This window comes from Anolis carolinensis, chromosome 1 (assembly GCF_035594765.1).
Source record: "Anolis carolinensis isolate JA03-04 chromosome 1, rAnoCar3.1.pri, whole genome shotgun sequence".
NCBI lineage: Eukaryota > Metazoa > Chordata > Lepidosauria > Squamata > Dactyloidae > Anolis > Anolis carolinensis.
The window spans coordinates 209,757,224-209,778,765 of NC_085841.1; the positions used below are offsets into that span (position 1 = coordinate 209,757,224).

The window sequence follows — 21,542 nt, forward strand, 5'->3', positions numbered from 1 at the left end:
TGTATTATTATATTTTATATTATGTATTTACAATAAATAAATAATATTAAATATAATAATATAATATTAGTATTAAGAGATAATATTAAATATAATAAATACATTATTATGTATTATAGTAAATATAAGAAATATATAATATTAAATATAGTATGAAATATTACATTTAATGGAATGGTCTCGTAGCTCCAAAGACTGGCTGTTTCCTGAGGCGGGGGAGAAAAAGTGTTGAGGGGAATGGGACATGGCAGTGAGTGAGGCGCCTGTGTAGAAAGAACGCTGAGATGAGAAAGCAAGGGAGGAGGGGGCGAGTATGTGTATTAAAAAAAACAACAAAAGGTGTGAGCAAAGGATGGGGAAGAGTTTGTGGAGAAGGGAAGAACGGTGAGAATGGAGAGGGCTGTGTTAAGCATGGGGAAATGGGAGTGAGCAGGGAAAGAGTGTGTGTGTGTGGAAGGGGGGAAGAAGAAGCAATGAGTGTGCGGAGAAGGGAGAATGGTGAGACAATAGTGAGGACATGGGGAATGAGTGAGAGGGAAGAGGCATATGGGTATGAAGGAGAATGGTGAAGGAGAGAAAGTGCGGTGAGCATAGGTAGAAGGGGTGGGCCTGTCCCCAAGGAACAGTGGCTCCTGTTTCATGCGTGGGGTGCATGGGAGGTGGGGGCTTAAAAGGGGCCGAGTGGGCGGGGGTGGGCCTTTTTTCCTGGCTTCCTGTTGTTTTGGTGGATGGTGGATCCTGAGGAGAAGGTCTCGAGGAGTGGAGTGGGGCGGAAGCACTCAAGGGCAGGTCTCAGAGGACTCCTAGGCCGCGGTAGTGGACCCTGTAGGGCGAGCCCTGGGACCATAGAGGGAGGGAGGAAGGGAGGGAGGGATGGATGGCGGCAAGGGGGACATGAGGTTCCCCCAGCATTACTGCAAGGTACGGACGGCGTTGTAGCGGGGATGCCTGGCTATTATTATTATGGGTTAGTTTGAGTTTGGTGAAGCTCCGGGTTTCTTACTGGCATGGCGGCGATGGAGGCGGGGAGAGAGGGTGAGGGAGGGGGTGAGGGTTCTGTGTGTGTGTTGCGCAGGGAGTGTTTGTACGCAGGCGCATATCGGCTGTTGTGGTTTTTGGCCTTTTGTTGGCCTTGTGATTGTGTGTGTAGTTTAATTGTGTTGTATCTTACTGGAGGCGGGGGTGATGGATTGTGTTGCCAATTTTGGAGTTTGGGGAGTTTTGGGTTTTGTTGTTTTGTGTGTCACCTTGACGCCAAAAGCCTTTTACATAGAGAGACTGCTAATCTCTGGTTCTAATTCTATAACTCTCCCAAAAAAAAATTGGAAAAGCATGCTGTTTTTGTTTTCTGATTTCAGGCCTCCTGTATTTCTGGTATCATAGCTAAAGACAGGAATGTTCAGGCAAAAGAGCCAGAGCCTCAAAATATTATTTTAATAACTAACAGTAGGATAGTGTCAGCAAAAAAAATAACATTACTACACTTTTAAGGATTTACTCATTGTATGCACATTGCTTTTGATATCACCTCCAACTCTTTATGAAAAAAGTGTGTGTGTGTGTGTGTGTAAAGAGGATATCACAATTAGTCCACAATTTCCTGTGTTTTTGCTTTCTGTATTGTAGTTTAAAACTGGGCGAAAGTGTGTCATGATACCTCAAAGCCTCAAAACTTTGAGTTTTGAGCCCCCCAGAGGTAGCTATGTGACTTCTTCTGAAAGCAAATAACAGCATCAGAGGAAGAATATAATTGCTCTCCTGCAGATGGAAAATTGCTCCCTCCAAAAGGTGCTACTAGCTCCTCAGGGAAAATATATGGGTTCCCACTTGCCTTCTGCATCATCGCCCTGCAGAGTAAATGGCAGTACAGTGGTTAGAAAATACGATTAGGAAAGTGAAATGGGAAACATTGAAACCCCACCCCTCCCTTTCTGTGGTCGGGATCAGGTTTCATAGTTGCCATTAACATTTTTAAAAAGGACTACAAATTCTATAATTTGGCTCCAGGAAAGGAGGAAAAGCTCCCCTATCTGCATCAAATAGCAATTGTCTACTTAAGAATAACATTTTCTAATTTAAAAGTATTAACTCATAGCATTTAAATGTTTGAGTGTGTGTTTAAATGAGAACGAACTAGCATTTCATGCCAACAGCTAAATCGACTAAATACAGATTGAAAAGAAAATTTCAATTTAGGTTGTCAATTTTGAATTGTGAAATAATAATATTAAAAATGTAAGCCACGGTCTTCAAGGATTTTCCAAGAGTATACTACAGCTTTTTATGTCTTACTATTATTAAAAGAAAAGAGCTGTGTTTGCTGCACTGAAAAACAGAAGCCAATTTTCCATTTATAGCAATGTATGTTTTTTTAACAAAAAGAAAAAAAACTCTTACCAATAGCAACAGAACTCTGCCAATTTCCCTCTTGAAGCTTTATACTTTTTTAAAACACTAGAGACATTCTTTCATCATTTGACAGTTAAAATGTTGCAGTTAATGTAATAAATAGAGAATTTTTAAAGTTGCTGTCAAAACAAGTGACACATTTTGCAAGTGAGTTTCAAATTCGAAACAATAGTGAGCACCTTTTAAAGCAACAGCATCATTATACAATCAAATGCTCAAAGGAATCTTTTCAGATTTTTTAAAAAATGCATTATTTCTTTCATGGTAATTATGTAAGTTTTTGCATGCTGCCAAAGAATCTCAGCAGCTGTGGTGGCAATTGGCAAAATGAAGGTACTTTTCCAGCCCACACATCTAGTGAACTTAAGAAACTGGCTGCAATATTTAATTTAATAAAGATGTAGTTCTTATAGCTGAGACAGGTAATGAAAGTTTTCAAATATAGGGCAGGCAATTGAGGAGTCCCAGTGGCGAAGTGCGTTAAAGCATTGAGCTGGAGACCAAAAGGTCCCAGGTTCAAACCCCGGGAGCGGTGGGAGCAGCCGCTGTTAGCTCCAGCTCCTCCCAACCTAGCAGTTCGAAAACATGCCAATGTGAGTAAATCAATAGATACCGCTCTGGCGGGAAGGTAACGGCGCTCCATGCAGTCATGCCGACCACATGACCTTGTAGGTGTCTACGGACAACGCCGGCTCTTCGGCTTAGAAATGGAGATGAGCACCAACCCCCAGAGTCAGATATGACTGGACTTAACGTCAGGGGAAACCTTTACCTTTACCTTTTAATTGTTGTCAGGACTATACCATGGCAATTCATAGTAGGGAATGCTAGCACCTCACCATCCTCCCACAAACACATTCCTATTAATTGAAAGTTAGTGCATTTGGGGAAACATTATATTAGGACAGTGGTTCTCAACCTGTGGGTCCCCAGATGTTTTGGTCTTCAACTCCCAGAAACTCTAACAGCTGGTCAACTGGCTGGGATTTCTGGGAGTTGTAGGCCCAAACACCCAGGAACCCACAGGTTGAGAACCACTGTACTAGAGCATTTGCTTGATATGTTGTTTCTACATGCAGATAATATTTTGCATATATATATATATATATCTATATATATAAAAGAGTGATGGCATCAGGGCAGCGGACAAAACAACAAAACTACAGGCCCCCCAACCTCGAAATTTGACAACACAACCCATCATTCACGGCTCTAGGTTGATACAACAAAAATAAAAGAAAAATAAAGTCCTAATTACAGGGAGAGGAATAATAGTTTTTATCCAATTGCTGCCAGTTTGAAGGCTAAGCTCCACCCACTTGGTCTCCTAGCAACCTACTCAGCCCAGGGAACAGGCACAGTTAGGCCTCACTTAGGCCTCTTCCACAGATTATCAGATTTTAACTGGATTATATGGCAGTGTAGACTCAAGGCCCTTCCACACAGCTATATAACTCATTTAGAATCTTATATTATCTGCTTTGAACTGGATTATCTTGACTCCACACTGCCATATAATCCACTTCAGTGTGCATGCTAAACATAAAGACAACCATACAACAGACATTCAATACCACCACTACCTCAACAATTTCTCACCAACACCACCAGACAACGCCACAGCAACGCGTGGCCGGGCACAGCTAGTATATATATATATATAAAAGAGTGATGGCATCAGGGCAGCGGACAAAACAACAAAAGTACAGGCCCCCCAACCTCAAAATTTGACAACACAACCCATCATCCACGCCTCAAGGTTGATACAACAAAAAGAAAAGAAAAATAAAGTCCTAATTAGAGGGAGAGCAATAATTGTTTTTATCCAATTGCTGCCAGTTTAGAGGGCTAATCTCTGCCCACTTGGTTGCCTAGCAACCAAGGGACAGCCAGGTTTCAGTTAGGGGACAGGCAGATTTAGGCCTCACTTAGGCTTCTTCCACAGATTATCTAATTTGCACTGGATTATATGGCAGTGCAGACTCAAGGCCCTTCCACACAGCTATATAACCCATTTATAATCTTATATTATCTGCTTTGCACTGGATTATCTTGACTCCGCACTACCATATAATCCACTTCAGTGTGCATTTTATACAGCTGTGAAGATGGGGCCTCATATAATCCAGTTCTGAGCAGATAATATAAGATTAGAAATATACAGTAGAGTCTCACTTATCCAACGTAAACAGGCCGGCAGGATAAGTGAATATGTTGGATAATAAGAAGGGATTCAAGAAAAGCCAATTAAACATCAAATTAGGTAATCGTTATACAAATTAAGCACCAAAACATCATATTATACAACAAATTTGACAGAAAAAGTAGTTCCATGCGCAGTAATGCTATGTAGTATTTACAGTAGAGTCTCACTTATCCAACACTCGCTTATCCAACGTTCTGGATTATCCAACGCATTTTTGTAGTCAATGCTTTCAATATATCGTGATATTTTGGTGCTAAATTCATAAATACAGTAATTACTACATAGCATTATTGTGTACTGAACTACTTTTTCTGACATTTGTTGTCTAACATGATGTTTTGGTGCTTAATTTGTAAAATCATAACTTAATTTGATGTTTAATAGGGTTATCCTTAATTCCTCATTATCCAACATATTCACTTATCCAACGTTCTGCCGGCCCGTTTATGTTGGATAAGTGAGACTCTACTGTACTGTATTTACAAATTTACCACTAAAATATCACAATGAATTTAAAACACTGACTACAAAAACATTGATTATGAAAAGGCAGACTGCGTTGGATAATCCAGAACATTGTATAAGCGAATGTTGGATAAGTGAGATTCTTCTTTAATATGAAATAATTACTGGGATAGAATAATGCAGAACAATATAATCTCTAAAACCAGGACAGTAAATAAACAGGGGAATTCCACACAGGAAACACTAGGGCCAGCTAACACCTCCCAACAAAGTATTCCCATCATTAAAGTCTGGCAAATCCTGTTTTCTCAGGGCCACAGACAGTAGAAGCACATAAAATATCGCAAACAACACCACTCTGAAAACAAGGGAATTCCAGACAGGAAACAATCAGGGCCAGCTAACACCTCCCAACAAAGTATTCCCATCATTAAAGTCTGGCAAATCCTGTTTTCTCAGGGCCACAGACAGTAGAAGCACATAAAATATCGCAAACAACACCACTCTGAAAACAAGGGAATTCCAGACAGGAAACAATCAGGGCCAGCTAACACCTCCCAACAAAGTATTCCCATCATTAAAGTCTGGCAAATCCTGTTTTCTCAGGGCCACAGACAGTAGAAGCACATAAAATATCGCAAACAACACCACTCTGAAAACGAGGGAATTCCAGACAGGAAACAATCAGAGCCAGCTAACACCTCCCAACAAAAAATTCACTCAGGGAGGAAACAGCCAGGCTTTAAAGCTGCAAGGCCATTACATCCTAATCATTTTTCCTAATTGCAGCATTCATACTTGCCTCCAACAGACAAAAAAAACCAATCAGAAATATTGTATATTCACAACCTTTAGGAAATAATATCCCCTGATGGCGCAGCGTGTTAAAGCACTGAGCTACTGAACTTCTGGACCGAAAGGCCACAGGTTTGAATTGGGGGAGCGGAGAGAGCCCCCACTGTTAGCCCCAGCTTCTGCCAACCCAGAAGTTTGAAAACATGCAAATGTGAGTGCATCAATAGGTACTGCTCCGGCGGGAAGGTAACGCCGCTCCATGTAGTCATCCCACATGACCTTGGAGGAGTCTACGGACAACGCCGGCTCTTCGGCTTAGAAATGGAGATGAGCACCAACCTCCAGAGTCAGACACGACTGGACTTAATGTCAGGGGAAAACCTTGACCCTTGACCTTAACTACCACCAATTCCTCAATACTTTATTTCCCATACCACCAGACTTCGCCACAGCAACGCGTGGCTGGGCACAGCTAGTATATATATATATGACAAATGGTGTCCTCCCCTGCCACTAAACAACAAAAGTACAAGCCCCAGAACCTAGAAATTTGGCAGCACAATCCACCATCCTTGCCCCTACGTTCCGACAACAAAAAGAAAAGAAAAATAAAGTCCTAATTAGAGGGAGAGGAATAATTGTCTTTAGCCAATTGCTGCCAGTTAGAAGACTAAGCCCCGCCCACTTGGTCGCCTAGCAACCTACTCAGGCCTCACTCTCTCTTCCACACTGCCTATAAAATACAGATTATCTAATTTGCACTGGATTATATGGCATTGTAGACTCAAGGCCCTTCCACACAGCTATATAACCCATTTATAATCTTGTATTTTCTGCTTTGAACTGGATTATCTTGAGTCCACACTGCCATATAATCCACTTCAGTGTTCATTTTATTCAGCTCTGTAGAAAGAGCCTCATATAATCCAGTTCTAAGCAGATAATATAAGATATACAGTAGAGTCTCACTTATCCAACATAAACACCCTGGCAGAACATTGGATAACTGAATATGTTGGATAATAGGAAGGGATTCAGGAAAAGCCGATTAAACATCCCATTCCCTCTCGACCCTCTCTGCTGCCAAACTGCCATACATGTCTATGCCAGGCATCCTCAGAGATTATGAGATCTGTTTGAAAACAGACAAGTGGAATGTTTATTTCTATCTCAGCAATGATATCCCAGGATGGGACAACTCTTATCTGTCTGAGGCGACTGTGAATGTTCCACTTCCCCACCTTGATTACCATTGAATGCCCTTCCACCTTCCAGGCCTGCCTACTTCCTGCTTCGGAGGGGGAATCCTTTCTTGGGAGATGTTAGCTGGCCCTTAGTACATCATGTCTGGAATTCCCTGATTGCTCAGTGCTGTTCTTTAGTTAACTGTCCTGATTTCACAGATTTTTTTAATACTGGGAGCCACATTTTGTTCATTCCAGGCAGGCAGGAACCATCCAGGAACCTTTCAAGCTACAAGGCTATTTAGTGCCAGTTCCAACATTCACACTTGCCTAAAGCAGACAACAGTTCTTTCTTCCACCCTGGTCACTCCACAGATAGATAAACCCCACTTGCTTTTGTTACAACACATTTCACAACCTCTGAGGATGCCTGCCATTCATGCAGGCGAAACATCAGGAGAGAATACATTTTGAACATGACCAGGCAGACCACAGAACTCAGAGCAACTCAATACAAAGAGAAACAAAAATAATAAAATACATACAAAAAACAAATAAAAAACAAAATAAAATAATACAATTAAAAAAACATAAATAAAAATAATATAATCAAATAATAAAATATAATACATACAAATAATAAAATAAAATAAGAAAAACACAAATAATAATGAAAGAATAAAAATAAAATAAATACAAATAATACAATAATAATAATAAAAAACACTAAAAAATAATTAAAAACACTAAAAATTAATACAATAAAATAATAACTAACAATAATACAAGAAAATAATAAAATATAATAAATAAAAAAGATAAGTTATAATAAAATTAACTAAAAAATACAAATAACATCAAATTAAAATTCCACAACAATTTTTAACCAATACCACCACCACTTTGCCACAGCAACGCGTGGCTGGGCACAGCTAGTGTGTGTATATATATATATATACACACACACACACACACACACACACACACATACAATAGAGTCTCACTTATTCAAGCTAAACGGGTTGGCAGAAGCTTGGATAAGTGAATATCTTGGATAATAAGGAGGGATTAAGGAAAAGCCTATTAAACATAAAATTAGGTTATGATTTTACAAATTAAGCACCAAAACATCATGTTATACAAAAAAATTGACAGAAAAATAGTTCAATACACAGTAATGTTATGTTGTAATTACTGTATTTACGAATTTAGCACTAAAATATCACGATATATTGCAAACATTGACTACAAAAATGGCTTGGATAATCCACAGGCTTGGATAAGTGAGGCTTGGATAAGTGAGACTCTACTGTGTATGTGTGTGTGTGTATATATATATATATATATATATATATATATATATATATATATTAGGGAGAGAGAGAGAGAGAGAGATATTCCAACGTATGACCATCCACAAACAGTCTGAAGTGTGTCATCAAATGATGGAATTTGCTGCTGCAAGATGAGTAACAACTTGAACAGTTTTGAAAAGGGAGTAGACTAATTCCATGGAATTTATGATAGCTACTGGTCACAATGGATGTGCGTTATCTCCAGTATCAAAGACTGCCTACCTCATTACCTAGTTGCTAAACAATGTGAGTTGGAGGGTGCATTTGCTCCCATGTCCCACTTGTGGACTTTCTAGCTATATCCTGTTGGAACTCATTGGAAACATAACTGGACTTTGACCTGATCTAAGGTGGTTGTGATTAATGTTTTAATTTCTCTGAATTGCATTTTATGTGCCCCTGCAGTTTTTATTCCCTTTTTAAAAAATATAAAAGAAGTTAAAGCAGTCTTTAAATCAAAAGGAAGCAGAATAATATTGACAAAAAGGAGTTGATTAAGCCTTTCTGTTCTTGCTGTTCATCGACTAAAATTGTAAGTTCTTAAAATGACTTCATTCCTATTAGAGGAAAACTTATGGACAAATATATATTTCTTTCTTTTTTTTACCACTCCACCCAATCTGGGTCAGATTTTTTAAATACATTGATTTAATTGTTTGGATGGCCTGAATCAAAATTCTGTACCCATCATTTCCCTCTGTTTTGTTGATTAAACCATACCATTTCCTCTTCCAGTCTTGTTTGGAATCACTATTCAGATGGAAAGGGATCTATTTTGTTTATTTGTAATTTATTTTGCCATTTCTTCCAAATGGACAATATTGAGAGGAGTTGGCCAGTGCTTACCTCCTTAAGCTTCTTTTTATCCTTTTTTTCTCCCATAAATAACCCCCTTTTCCAGGCATTTTGGTTCTTTCTCTAATTTCACCCATTTTTGTCCCTTCCATTTCCATTTCTATTAATTTAGCAAATTGACATGCCTCATAATACAACTCCAGGGACGAGGCTCCCATCCACCCATTTCTATAAAAATGTTCTGACCATTTCTGCCTTAAAGTAAACAGCGAAACTAAACACCCAAAACACACAAAACTTGGCCACAAAAGACATAGTCATCCCCACTGTTTAGGCATCAAAAAAACAAGAAAAATAAAGTTCTAATTAGAGGGAGATGAATAATTGTTTTTTCCCCATTGCTGCCAGTTAGAAGGCTAAGCTCCACCCACTTTGTCTCCTAGCAACCCACTCAGCCATTTAATGGAGCCCAGGGCTCCTTCAATCAGGCCTCTTCCACACTGCCTATAAAATACAGATTAATTGATTTGAACTGGATTATATGGCAGTGTAGACTAAAGGCCCTTCCACACAGCTATATTACCCATTTATAATCTTATATTATCTGCTTTGAACTGGTTTATCTTGAATCCACACTGCCATATAATCCACTTCAGTGTGCATTTTATACAGCTGTGTAGAAGGGGCCTCATATAATCCAGTTCTAAGCAGATAATATAAGATTATAAATATACAGTAGAGTCCCACTTATCCAACATAAACACTCCCATCACTGGAATTCAGCCATTGAGGGCTATAACCTCTTTCATAGAAATAGAACAAAGGGGAGAGGAGGGGGAGTAGCTTTATATGTCAAAAACAGTTATGTTACAGAAGAAATGCAAGACTGTAATCCGGGAAATCAGCTTGAAAGCATCTGGATAAGAATCAAGGGAACCGGGACTCAAAAAGATCTTGTCGTGAGTGTCTACTACAGACCTCCGAGTCAGGATGAAGGACTTGATGAAGCCTTCTGTCAACAGCTGACCAAGCAGGCACAAAGAAGAGATATAGTAGTCATGGGCGATTTCAACTATCCTGATATCTGTTGGAAAACAAACTCGGCCAAGAATACAAAGTCCAACAAATTCCTCACTTGCCTTGCAGACAATTTTATGGTCCAGAAAGTAGAAGAGGCAACAAGGGGATCGGCTACTCTTGATCTAATCTTAACAAATGTGGAAGACCTGATCAATACAGTTGAAGTGGTTGGATCCTTAGGGGCAAGTGACCATGTGCTCCTGCAGTTTGCCATACAAAGGAAGGCTGAAATTAAGACAAGTCAAATACGCATTCTGGACTTTAAGAGAGCTGACTTCCAAAAAATGAAGGAATTACTGAGCGGCATTCCATGGACGCCAATATTAAAAAACAAGGAAGTTAAGGGATGGGAGTTTTTAAAAAGTGAAATACTCAAGGTGCAAATGCAAACAGTGCCAACAAAGAAAAAAAATAAGACAAGTGCAAAGAAGCCAGAATGGATGTCCAAAGAACTTCTAACCGAGCTAAGACTCAAAAGTGACATGCACAAGAAGTGGAAAAGGGGAGAAATCACCAAAGAAGAATTCAAACGTATAGCCAACTCCTGTAGGGAAAAGGTTCGCAAGGCTAAAGCGCAAAATGAGCTCAGGCTTGTCAGGGACATAAAAAACAACAAAAAAGGCTTTTTTGCTTACGTTGGTAGAAAAAGGAAGAACAAGGAGGCGATAGGGCTACTGCAAGGAGAAGATGGGGTGATGGTGACAAGGGACAGGGAAAAGGCAGAACTACTTAATGCCTTCTTTGCCTCGGTCTTCTCACAAAAAGAAAGCCACCTTCAACCTCAGCAACATGGAATGGACAAAGGATTGGGGAAAATCCAACCCCAAATAGGGAAACAAGTTGTCCAGGAACCTCTCTAAACGAATTCAAGTCCCCAGGGCCAGATCAGCTACATCCAAGAGTATTGAAGGAACTAGCTGAGGTTATTTCAGAACCATGGGCAATTATTTTTGAGAGTTCTTGGAGAAAGGGAGAAGTCCCAGCAGATTGGAGGAGGGCGAATGTGGTCCCTATCTTCAAGAAGGGAAAAAAGGATGACCCAAACAATTACCGTCTGGTCAGCCTCACGTCAATACCAGGCAAGATTCTGGAAAAGATCATTAAGGAAGTGGTCTGTGTACACTTAGAAACAAATGCGGTCATTGCTAATAGTCAACACAGATTTACCAAAAACAAGTCATGCCAGACTAATCTTATCTCTTTTTTCGATAGAGTTACGAGTTGGGTCGATACAGGGAATGCTGTGAAATCCAGCGTACCTGGATTTCAGTAAGGCCTTCGACAAAGTCCCCCACAACCTTCTGGCAAACAAATTAGTAAAATGTGGGCTAGACAAAACTACGGTTAGGTAGATCTGTAATTGGCTAAGCGAACGAACCCAAAGGGTGCTCACCAATGCGTCATCTTCATCTTGTAAAGAAGTGACAAGTGGAGTGCCGCAGGGTTCCGTCCTGGACCCAGTTCTGTTCAACATCTTTATTAACAACTTAGACGAAGGGTTAGAAGGCATGATCATCAAGTTTGGAGACGACACCAAACTGGGAGGGATAGCTAACACTTCAGAAGACAGGAGCAGAATTCAAAACGATCTTGACAGCCTAGAGAGATGGGCCGAAACTAACAAAATGAAGTTCAACAGGGACAAATGCAAGATATTTCACTTCAGCAGAAAAAAGATACAGAATGGGGGACGCCTGGCTTGACAACAGTATGTGCGAAAAAGAACTTGGAGTCCTCGTGGACAACAAGTTAAACATGAGCCAACAATGTGATGCGGCAGCTAAAAAGGCCAACAGGATTCTGGCCTGCATAAATAGGGGCATAGCATCTAGATCCAGGGAAGTCATGCTCCCCCTCTATTCTGCCTTGGTCAGACCACACCTGGAATACTGTGTCCAATTTTGGGCACCACAGTTGAAGGGAGATGTTGACAAGCTGGAAAGTGTCCAGAGGAGGGCGACTAAAATGATTAAGGGTCTGGAGAACAAGCCCTATGAGGAGCGGCTTAAAGAGCTGGGCATATTTAGCCTGCAGAAGAGAAGGCTGAGAGGAGACATGATAGCCATGTACAAATACGTGAAGGGAAGTCATAGGGAGGAGGGAGCAAGCTTGTTTTCTGCTGCCCTGCAGACTAGGACACGGAACAATGGCTTCAAACTACAGGAAAGGAGATTCCACCTGAACATCAGGAAGAACTTCCTCACTGTGGAACTCTCTCCCCCGGGCTGTGGTGGAGGCTCCTTCCTTGGAGGCTTTTAAGCAGAGGCTGGATGGCCATATGTCGGGGGTGCTTTGAATGCGATTTCCTGCTTCTTAGCGGGGGGTTGGACTAGATGGCCCATGAGATCTCTTCCAACTCTACTATTCTATGATTATATGATTCTATACGTTGGATAAGCGCATACGTTGGATAATAAGAAGGGATTAAGGAAAAGTCTATTAAACGTCAAATTACGTTGTGAGTTTACAAATTAAGCACCAAAACATCATGTTATACAACAAATTTGACAGAAAAAGAAGTTCAATGCGCAGTGATGCTATGTAGTAATTACTGTATTTATGAATTTAGCACCAAAACATCACAATGTATTGAAAACATTGACTACAAAAACATTGACTACTAAAAGGCTGACTGCGTTGGATAATCCAGAACATTGGATAAGCGAATGTTGGATAATTGAGACTTTACTGTAATATGAAATAATTAATGTGGTATAATAATACAAAACAATATAATCTCTAAAATCAGGACAGTAAATAAAGCAATACTCTGAAAGCAGCGAAATTGGGAATTCCAGAAAGGAAACAATCAGGGCCAGCTAACACTTTCCAACAAAGGATTCTCCCAGGCAGGAAGCAAACAGGCTTTGAAGCTGCAAGGCCATTAAATGCTAATCAAGGTGGCTAATTGCAGCATTCATACCTGCCACACTGAAACTATTAATTGCTATTCAAACTGGCCAACCAAGGATTCCGCAAGGTAGAAAGTGGCCAGGTTTGCAAGCAGCAAGGCTATTCAGTGCTATTAAACCTGGCCAACCAAGATTTCCCCTGGGAAGAAAACCCTCAAGCTCTGAAGCCACAAGGCTACTCCATCCCATTCAACCTGGCCTAGCAAGGATGCCCTATGTAGAAAGCGGCCAGGCTTTTAAGCTGCAAGACTATTCAGTGCAGTTCAAGCTGGCCAAACAATGATTATCCTACAATGGAAGTAGCCAGGCTTCACAGTGGCTCTTTGACTGAGGGTGCTACTCCAGCTTCTCCAGAAAACGGCCAGGCTTTGAGGCTGCAAGGCAATTCACTGCTATTCCACCTGGCCAACAAATGATTCCCATAAGCCACAGCAACGCGTGGCTGGGCAAAGCTAGTAAAATATAAAATTTTATTTTCTCCCACTACCCATTTTTTATGGAGCGGCCTCACTTCCTAAACAGATTGGCAGGGATATTTAACAGCAGAGTTTGAAATAAGTATAGAAATTTGGGTAGGATCTTCATCTTGTAAATTTTTAGTCTTGGAGCGATGTCCTGAAATTTCTTCCTCCAGGTGTTAAGTGATTTGCTTGTGTTTTTCCATAAGTGACTGAAGTCCATTTGAACAATGTTATTTAATATTTTTTTTTTGGAATTTCAACTCCTAGATATTTTAGCATATTTTCCCTCAATTTCAAGTCTATGATGTTTTGAGCAGTTTTTAGTTCTTTCCATGTTAGATTCTTATGGAAAATTTCTAATTTCCCAAAGTTAATTGTGAACCCTGAAATTTCCCCAAAATTCTTAATTATTTTTACTATTGAGCTTAACGACTCCTTCACCTCACTTAAAAGTATCATGGCATCATCTGCATAAATATTGGTTTTGATTTCCTCTTTACCCTCCTTATATCCTTTGATAGTTTGCTCCTTTCTAATTAAATTTGCTAATGGTTTGATGGCCAGTGCAAATAATGCTGGGGAGAATGGGCACTCTTGTTTAGTTCCACTCTTTATGTTAATTTGTCTCGTGTCTGATCCATTTACTTTATTAACTGCCTTGTTTCTACTCTTTTATTACTTTGCATAGTTAATCCCTATTTTGATTTCCTCACATATTCTATTCTGATATTTATGATTTATCGAGTCAAAGGCTTTACAAGAATCCAACTTTAGTACAAGCACTTTGGAGCTATTGACTGTAGCATGGTTCAGAATGTTTAGAATATTTCTAATTGGATCTGCTGTTTTCCTGTTTTTTATAAATCCGTATTGATTTTCGTGTATAATTTTGGGGATGACTTCCCTCTCTCTTTGCTAGGATTTTAGTGAAAATGTTATAGTCTAGGTTGCAAAGGGAGATTGGTCTATATTCATTAGGTCAATATTCATAGTCTCACTCTTGTTAGATTTTAAGATTGTATCTTGGAATATTTCCAAGTGTCTGGTACCTTGCCTCTTTCCATAACAACAACAACAACAAGCCAGTCAAGATGGTCCCAGTGGTGATCGGCACACTGGGTGCAATGCCTAAAGACCTTGGCCTGCACTTGAATACAATCGGCGCTGACAAAATTACCATCTGCCAGCTGCAGAAGGCCACCTTACTGGGATCTGCATGCATTATTCGCTGATACATCACACAGCCCTAGACACTTGGGAAGTGTCCGGCGTGTGATCCAGTACAACAGCCAGCAGAGTGTCTGCTGTGGACTCATCTTGTTGTGTTTCAAATAATAATAATAATAATAATAATAATAATAATAATAATAATAATAATGATGATGATGATGTTTCTGAGTACCAGCTGCTTATTTTGAAATTTAGACTGACCAATATTACTAGTTTTGATTGTAGTTATAGTTTTTGAAGGATTACTATAAATCTGAACTACCGACAACTTAGTTATCTAGCATAAACATAATGCTTATGGCTCAAAAGCTACAGAGAGTGGAAAATCTAAAAATAAAAATTAATAATCTTACGGCTTTCTTAAAATCATCCTCATATGGGCATCAGGACCAATCTGAGACAGCAAAAGCATGATGTCTTGTAGCTCTTCATCACATTCTTTCTTCTCTTCTTCAGTTGGCATTGGGGCATCTTCATGCTCATCATCCAGAAATCGATAAAACAGATATTTGTCCTGGAAGTGTTGCTCTTGATCCACTGAAAACATCAATAAGAAGTGAATAATCAAGATGTGAAGCAGAGCTGGCTCAGTCAAGGTACATCAACTCAAGCCAAGTTATTTTGTTGCATGAAAGAGAAAATCTGACAAACATATTTTCTCATCTCTTACAGGATAAATATTACAATGTCTAATTACATTTTTGCTGCCCTAACTTTCTAATATAAAACCTACTGTTTGGGGCAGCTGCCTTAATAATGTTAAGGCTAAACCTAGAATACTCATCATATGAAGAAAACTGATGTGTTGAATTAATGGCTGGTTGTTATGTTTTAGTTTACTTGATAGTCTCAGGATACATCCAGACTGTCTGAAAAGTTTCAGATTTTGTACCTGTCTTTTCAGATTTTATGCTGGGTTAAAATAAACTGACCTGTGGAGCTCAAATAAGAGTCTTTAATCATATTAAGAACTGACAGAATATATTTCAGGTATGGAGATCCAAAATAAAGTATGAAAATATGAAAGAACAGGAACAAAACTGGGATTTTCTAGTTGTTTTAATCAGTCTGTACCCTTAGTTACCGCATATGCCGATGTATAAGAAAACCTCATATCATAGGAAGTGGAGGCCAACCTGGCACTATTCATTGTCCAGGGATAGAACTGCCAAGAGAACCTGGTTTTATTCTCTCCCTGCCAGAAAGTACACTCTTATTAGCAATGAGACCACCCTGACCCCAACTGTTGCCCAGAAAAGGACCTGAAGGCTCAGTACTTCTGTCCTCTCACCTCCCAACTTTTTATTCCATTTGTTTGTGTTGTCTTGTCTTTCAATATATGTACAACTGTAAAGCAACTATTTGCTAATCTTCTTCAAGGAAGCAGTGAGCAATTTTGTCGATATTATTCCTGCTATAACAAAGTATTTGAAAACCGGACAATTTTCAAAAACTATTCACAGTTTGGGGCATATCCTGCAGAGTTTTCGTATGGTTGCTTTGTACAGAAAAAAAATTACAGCCATTTCTTAGCAGAAAATAATAGCATTTCCAAGTAGCACATACTATAAAGTAATGTATTTTTCTTACCATGGTTAAGGACGCCATCCTCCAGCAATACCTGCCACATGCCCACAGCTTGTGTGCGTAAATGAACACATGAACTTTGCTGCATGATCCAGTCTACCAGTTCTGTTCCAACACAGCATTGTCTGAGGGGAAAGGAGAGAAAAGTTGTTCTTTTAAATTTATATACAGCAAGTGCTGATTTTTTTTTCATCTCAATGCACCTGTTGTATTATAATTATTTAAAAATAAATAGAACAAGTTGAGAGGGGAAACAGTTCTGCTGTTATCAGATATAATGGCTGCAAGGAACTCTGTCTCAGCTAGAGAAGTCAGACCTCATCACAGAAGGCAATGACACCAATTCTCTCAATATAATCTCACTATCTCACTTTGAAGGACTGTCAGAAACAGCCAATTTTTAGGAATAATTCAAAAGCAATCCAATACATTCTGGAAAAAGTAACCCCTGTGAGTCAGCCAGTCCTGTAGCCATGTCTAGATCCATCTATCTAACTCTGATGAATTCAGACAGCATTTTGCATGTTAGATATGCCCCTGGTCCCAGCTAGTGATTTATGGCACTTTGACACAGAGGGAACAAAACCCAAAGCTTGCCTGGGGGATCTCTGTCACTCCTTCATATACTTGGCAAGTGGGGAGGTTTTCATAGCAGATAGCAATGCTCATTCTTAGCTAACTTCATTTATGAGCAACGTCAGGGGCAGGAAAATTGTGTCGCTTCAGGTGTTTTGGGATTAAACTTTTTAGCTCATATAACTCAGACTGGCAGACCTTCAAGACTGTTATGGTTTTAAAAAGAACATAGTATCCCGAAGAAAAAGAAATATTGAACTCTGGGCCATATCTAGTCCATAGGCAGTTCCTAGCCCAGTCTGTGTTCCTTCAGGGGTTTTTGGACTCCCATAAGTCCCTGTCAGCGTGGCCAATGATCATGGATGAAAGGAACAATAATTCAATATTGGGAGAGCCCAGATTTCCCATCAACATGACAATATATACAAAGTTGATACATAGAATGGGAACTGACTCATTGACTGAGGATATTAGTCACAGAGTCCTCTGTGATCCAGTGACCCAACCTCTTTTTAGTGGTCCTAGACTAGATCCTCAGGTAGGAGTTGAATCACATATTACCCCAAGTTCTTCTACCTCTGGCCCCAACCCACCCACCCCAAATATAGTGGGTCCAACTTCTACCCAAATTCCCATTGAACTGTCACATCCAAATTTAATTAATCCATCCTCAGCCCATGGCTCTACTCAAGGTAATTATTATATCTATCCTTACTCGCCACTCTTATTTAGCTCCCCCTCAAATATATCAAGTGATTCCCCTCTTTCCCCCCTGCAGGAAACCATCCCCTTAGGCTTCCCCCGATTTGACCCTTTGACATCAGCGAGCTGACTAGCTCCCTTAGATTCTCCCCCTGTTCCAGGGATATCTGATGGGGGAAGTGCCGCCTTCGGGAGATGGCCATCGAGGTTGTGTGGGGGAGGGGACGTTGCGGTCGTTTCCATCATCCCAGGGAAAAGCGCAACAAAACTCTTGTGACCCTGAGGAAAGATAGGTTAGGTAGCCTATAGGCTACCTATATGGGTTACCTATAAAGCTCTAAACGGTTCAGGACCTGCCTATCTTTGTGACCGTGTCGTCCCCTATGAACCTACGCGCTCTCTGAGATCTTCCGGGGAGACCCTCCTCTCGCTTCCGCCTTCCTCATAGTTACGTTTGATGGGGATGAGAGTGAGGGCCTTCTCGGCTGTGGCCCCTCGGCTCTGGAACTCCCTCCCCAGGGAGCTCAGGTTGGCACCCTCCCTACCATCCTTTAAGAAACAATTGAAAACCTGGATGTTTGGGCTGGCCTTTGGAGAGACAGGTATTGGATGACCAGCCTCATTATAATTCTATTCTGAATGTTATTAGGTTCCTTTCATCGGGGTATTTTAATCTAATGATTTTATCTGATATTGCTGCTATACCACCCCACCCCACCCCCCCCACACACACCTTTGAAGTTGACTGAATTGCATTGGTGGTTGTTTGATATTATTACTGTTGTATAAACCTTTGTTTTAACTTCTGATTTATCATCTTCTTGTGTTTTAAACTGTGTATATTGTTAATGTATTTGAGCTGTTACTTTCGTAACATTGTGAGCCGCCCCGAGTCCCCACGGGGAGATGGTGGCGGGGTATAAATAAAGTTTTTATTATTATTATTATTATTATTATTATTATTATTATTATTATTAGCAAAACAGTAAAAAAAAACTGAAAAATTGGTGCAAATTCATTCCAAGGCACACTAGAAAAAGGCACATACATGTGAAACCACCCCCCAACACACACACACACAATTTAATCATATTTTTGAGAAAAGAGTCCTATATGTGCACATTAAGACAGCTAATGTCCTATATGTGCACATTAATGTCCTATATGTGCACATTAAGACAGCACTTTGCTAAACTACTATTACAACCTCACTGTTTTTAAATTCAATGTTTTTAATAAGTGTGTTTTCATTATTTTTGGTTAATGTGCAAATATTACAATTGATGCATGTTATTGTTTACTGATTTATTGTATATTGTTATTGTTTTGTATTTGATATTTCTGTGAGCCGCCCGAGTCCCCTCCGGGGGAGATGGTGGCGGGATACAAATAAACTTATTATTATTATTATTATTATTATTATTATTATTATTATTATTATTATTATTATTATTATGTCACAGCAAACAAGATAGATATGCTGGATTTCATATCACAAAATCACAAGTCGAACACTTCCCAAGTGTCTAGGACTGTGTGATGTATTTTTGGATGATGCGCGCAGATCCCAGTAGGGTGGCCTTCTGCAGTTGGCAGATTGTAATTTTGTCAATGTCTATTGTTTCCAAATGCCAGCTGAGATCTTTTGGCATGGTACCCAATGTGCCGATCACCACCGGGGACCACCCTGGTTTCTGCCAGAGTCTTTGAAGTTCAATCTTGAGGTCCTGATAGCGGCTGAGTTTTTCTTGTTGTTTTTCGTCAATGCGACTGTCACCTGAAATGGCAACATCAATGATCCAAACCTTTTTCTTCTCCACAGCTGTGATGTCTGGTGTGTTGTGTTCCAGAACTTTTTCAGTCTGGATTTGGAAGTCCCACAGTATCTTTGCGGGCTCATTTTCCAATACTTTTGCAGGTTTGTGATCCCACCAGTTCTTTACTGCTGGGAGGTGGTACTTGAGGTATAAGTTCCAATGAATCATTTGGGCTACATAGTTGTGCCTCTGTTTGTAGTCTGTCTGTGCAATTTTCTTACAGCAGCTGAGGATATGATCAATGGTTTCATCAGCTTCCTTGCACAGTCTGCACTTTGGGTCATCAGCTGATTTTTTGATCTTGGCCTTAATTGCATTTGTTCTGATGGCTTGCTCCTGGGCTGCAAGGATCAGGCCTTCTGTCTCCTTCTTCAGGGTCCCATTCGTGAGCCATAACCAGGTCTTCTCCTTATCAGCTTTTCCTTCAATTTTGTCAAGGAACTTTCCATGCAATGTTTTGTTGTGTCAGCTGTCAGCTCTAGTTTTTAGTGCAGTTTTCTTGTACTGGTTTTTTGTCTGCTGTGTTTTGAGGAGTTTCTGATTTTTTACTTCAATCAAAGCAGGTTCTTCACTTTGCTGTACATATTCTGCCAGGGCATGTTCTTCTTCTTTGACTGCTTGTTTTACTTGTAAGAGTCCTCTGCCACCTCATCTGCTAGGCAGATATAGCTGGTCATCATCACTGCGGGGGTACGGGTCATGGTTATTATTATTATTATTATTATTATTATTATTATTATTATTATTATTAAGAAAACGTGAGTGGGAAATATGAGTGGGAAATAGTAACACATCACCTAAGAAAACCCTGTTGGGAAGAATGGAGTTGAAGGAGGAGGTTGTATTGTAAGAATAAATCATTATAATAGAAATATCATCACTAATAATAACCAGAATGCTCGTATACAATTACAAGCAAAGCAGAAGGCTGGTGCTTCTGTTGATGCTTTTTGTTTTGTAGTCATAAAGTGGTACTGAATACAGGATGCAGCATACATAGGCTCCAGGATTTCACTGGCAACCACAAATCACTTCCTGATAAAGAGATATTCAAAGAGCATACAGTAAGAGATACTTCATCCCCACTTCTGATTTCCATGCATCATAGGGAAGGTTCTCTAACTGAATGCTATATGGGACCAGGATTCCTCTCCTTTTGCAGATGTTTGGAAGCAAAGAAAATCCCTCTCCTGTTATTGCCTCTGGTGCCATCCATCTTCACTGTGAAAAAGCTGAGTTGTGCTTTTGAAGGTACTCACTGTGTAAATCTTCCTCAAGTTCCAACAGACTCAGGGTCTACACAAGTCAACATGAGCCCACCCAGCCCCTAAGCTCCCAAAACTTCTGGGAGTTGATTAAAGGAGAGGATTACTCACTCTCTTGAAATTAAATTTCAAAGCATGGCACAGAGTCATTCACTTCATAACTCACATCATGCCATCTTCTTGAAGGGTTTCACAGAAGCAGCAAAAGGAGTTCTCACATCTTCCACATAAGTTGACAAAGATGAGAAGTGGATGCTGACCTTCTGCCTTTTCCATTATATCAGGAGGAGAATTGTTGGATCCCACATGTACCCCTTGATTCAGTAAGAAGTGACTAATGTAAGAACAGCTTCATGATGGGAGGCTACATTTCTCCTTCCTGAAGTTTAAATTCCACTATGATGAAGTGTGCTTTAAAATGTCAGGGTATTGTGTATTGTGAAATGTTAAAATCAATCTGGGTTGTTAGAAATGCCTAATGTGTTAGTTTTTCGGCATTTCAGCAGTTATGGAGTTAATGAGAGTCTGCTATGATTGATGTATCACAGGACCAATGGGGTCAAGTTTGTTTTGACCGGGACTTTCTTTCCTGTTCCTGTGGAATGCAGAGGAGTGTCTTCAGATCAAGAGAGAGCAGCAGTTGAGCAGTGTGCTGTGTGTGCATGAGTCGCTTTGGCAAGCACTCATGGAGAGAAGGACTGAT

The 21,542-nt window shown here is 40.0% G+C and overlaps 1 protein-coding gene across 2 annotated transcripts in view; it reads right to left on the minus strand.

Annotated features, from left to right (window-relative positions):
• rapgef4 (Rap guanine nucleotide exchange factor 4) overlaps window positions 1-21,542 on the minus strand; it is a 249,649-nt gene that overhangs the window by 72,127 nt on the left and 155,980 nt on the right. For both annotated transcript variants that reach the window (XM_062969187.1, XM_062969188.1), the window contains 2 exons: window positions 16,483-16,604; window positions 15,246-15,429 (listed from right to left, as the gene is read on the minus strand). In XM_062969187.1, coding sequence (XP_062825257.1) covers window positions 15,246-15,429; window positions 16,483-16,604 — 306 coding nt within the window. The remainder of the gene's footprint in view (window positions 1-15,245; window positions 15,430-16,482; window positions 16,605-21,542) is intronic.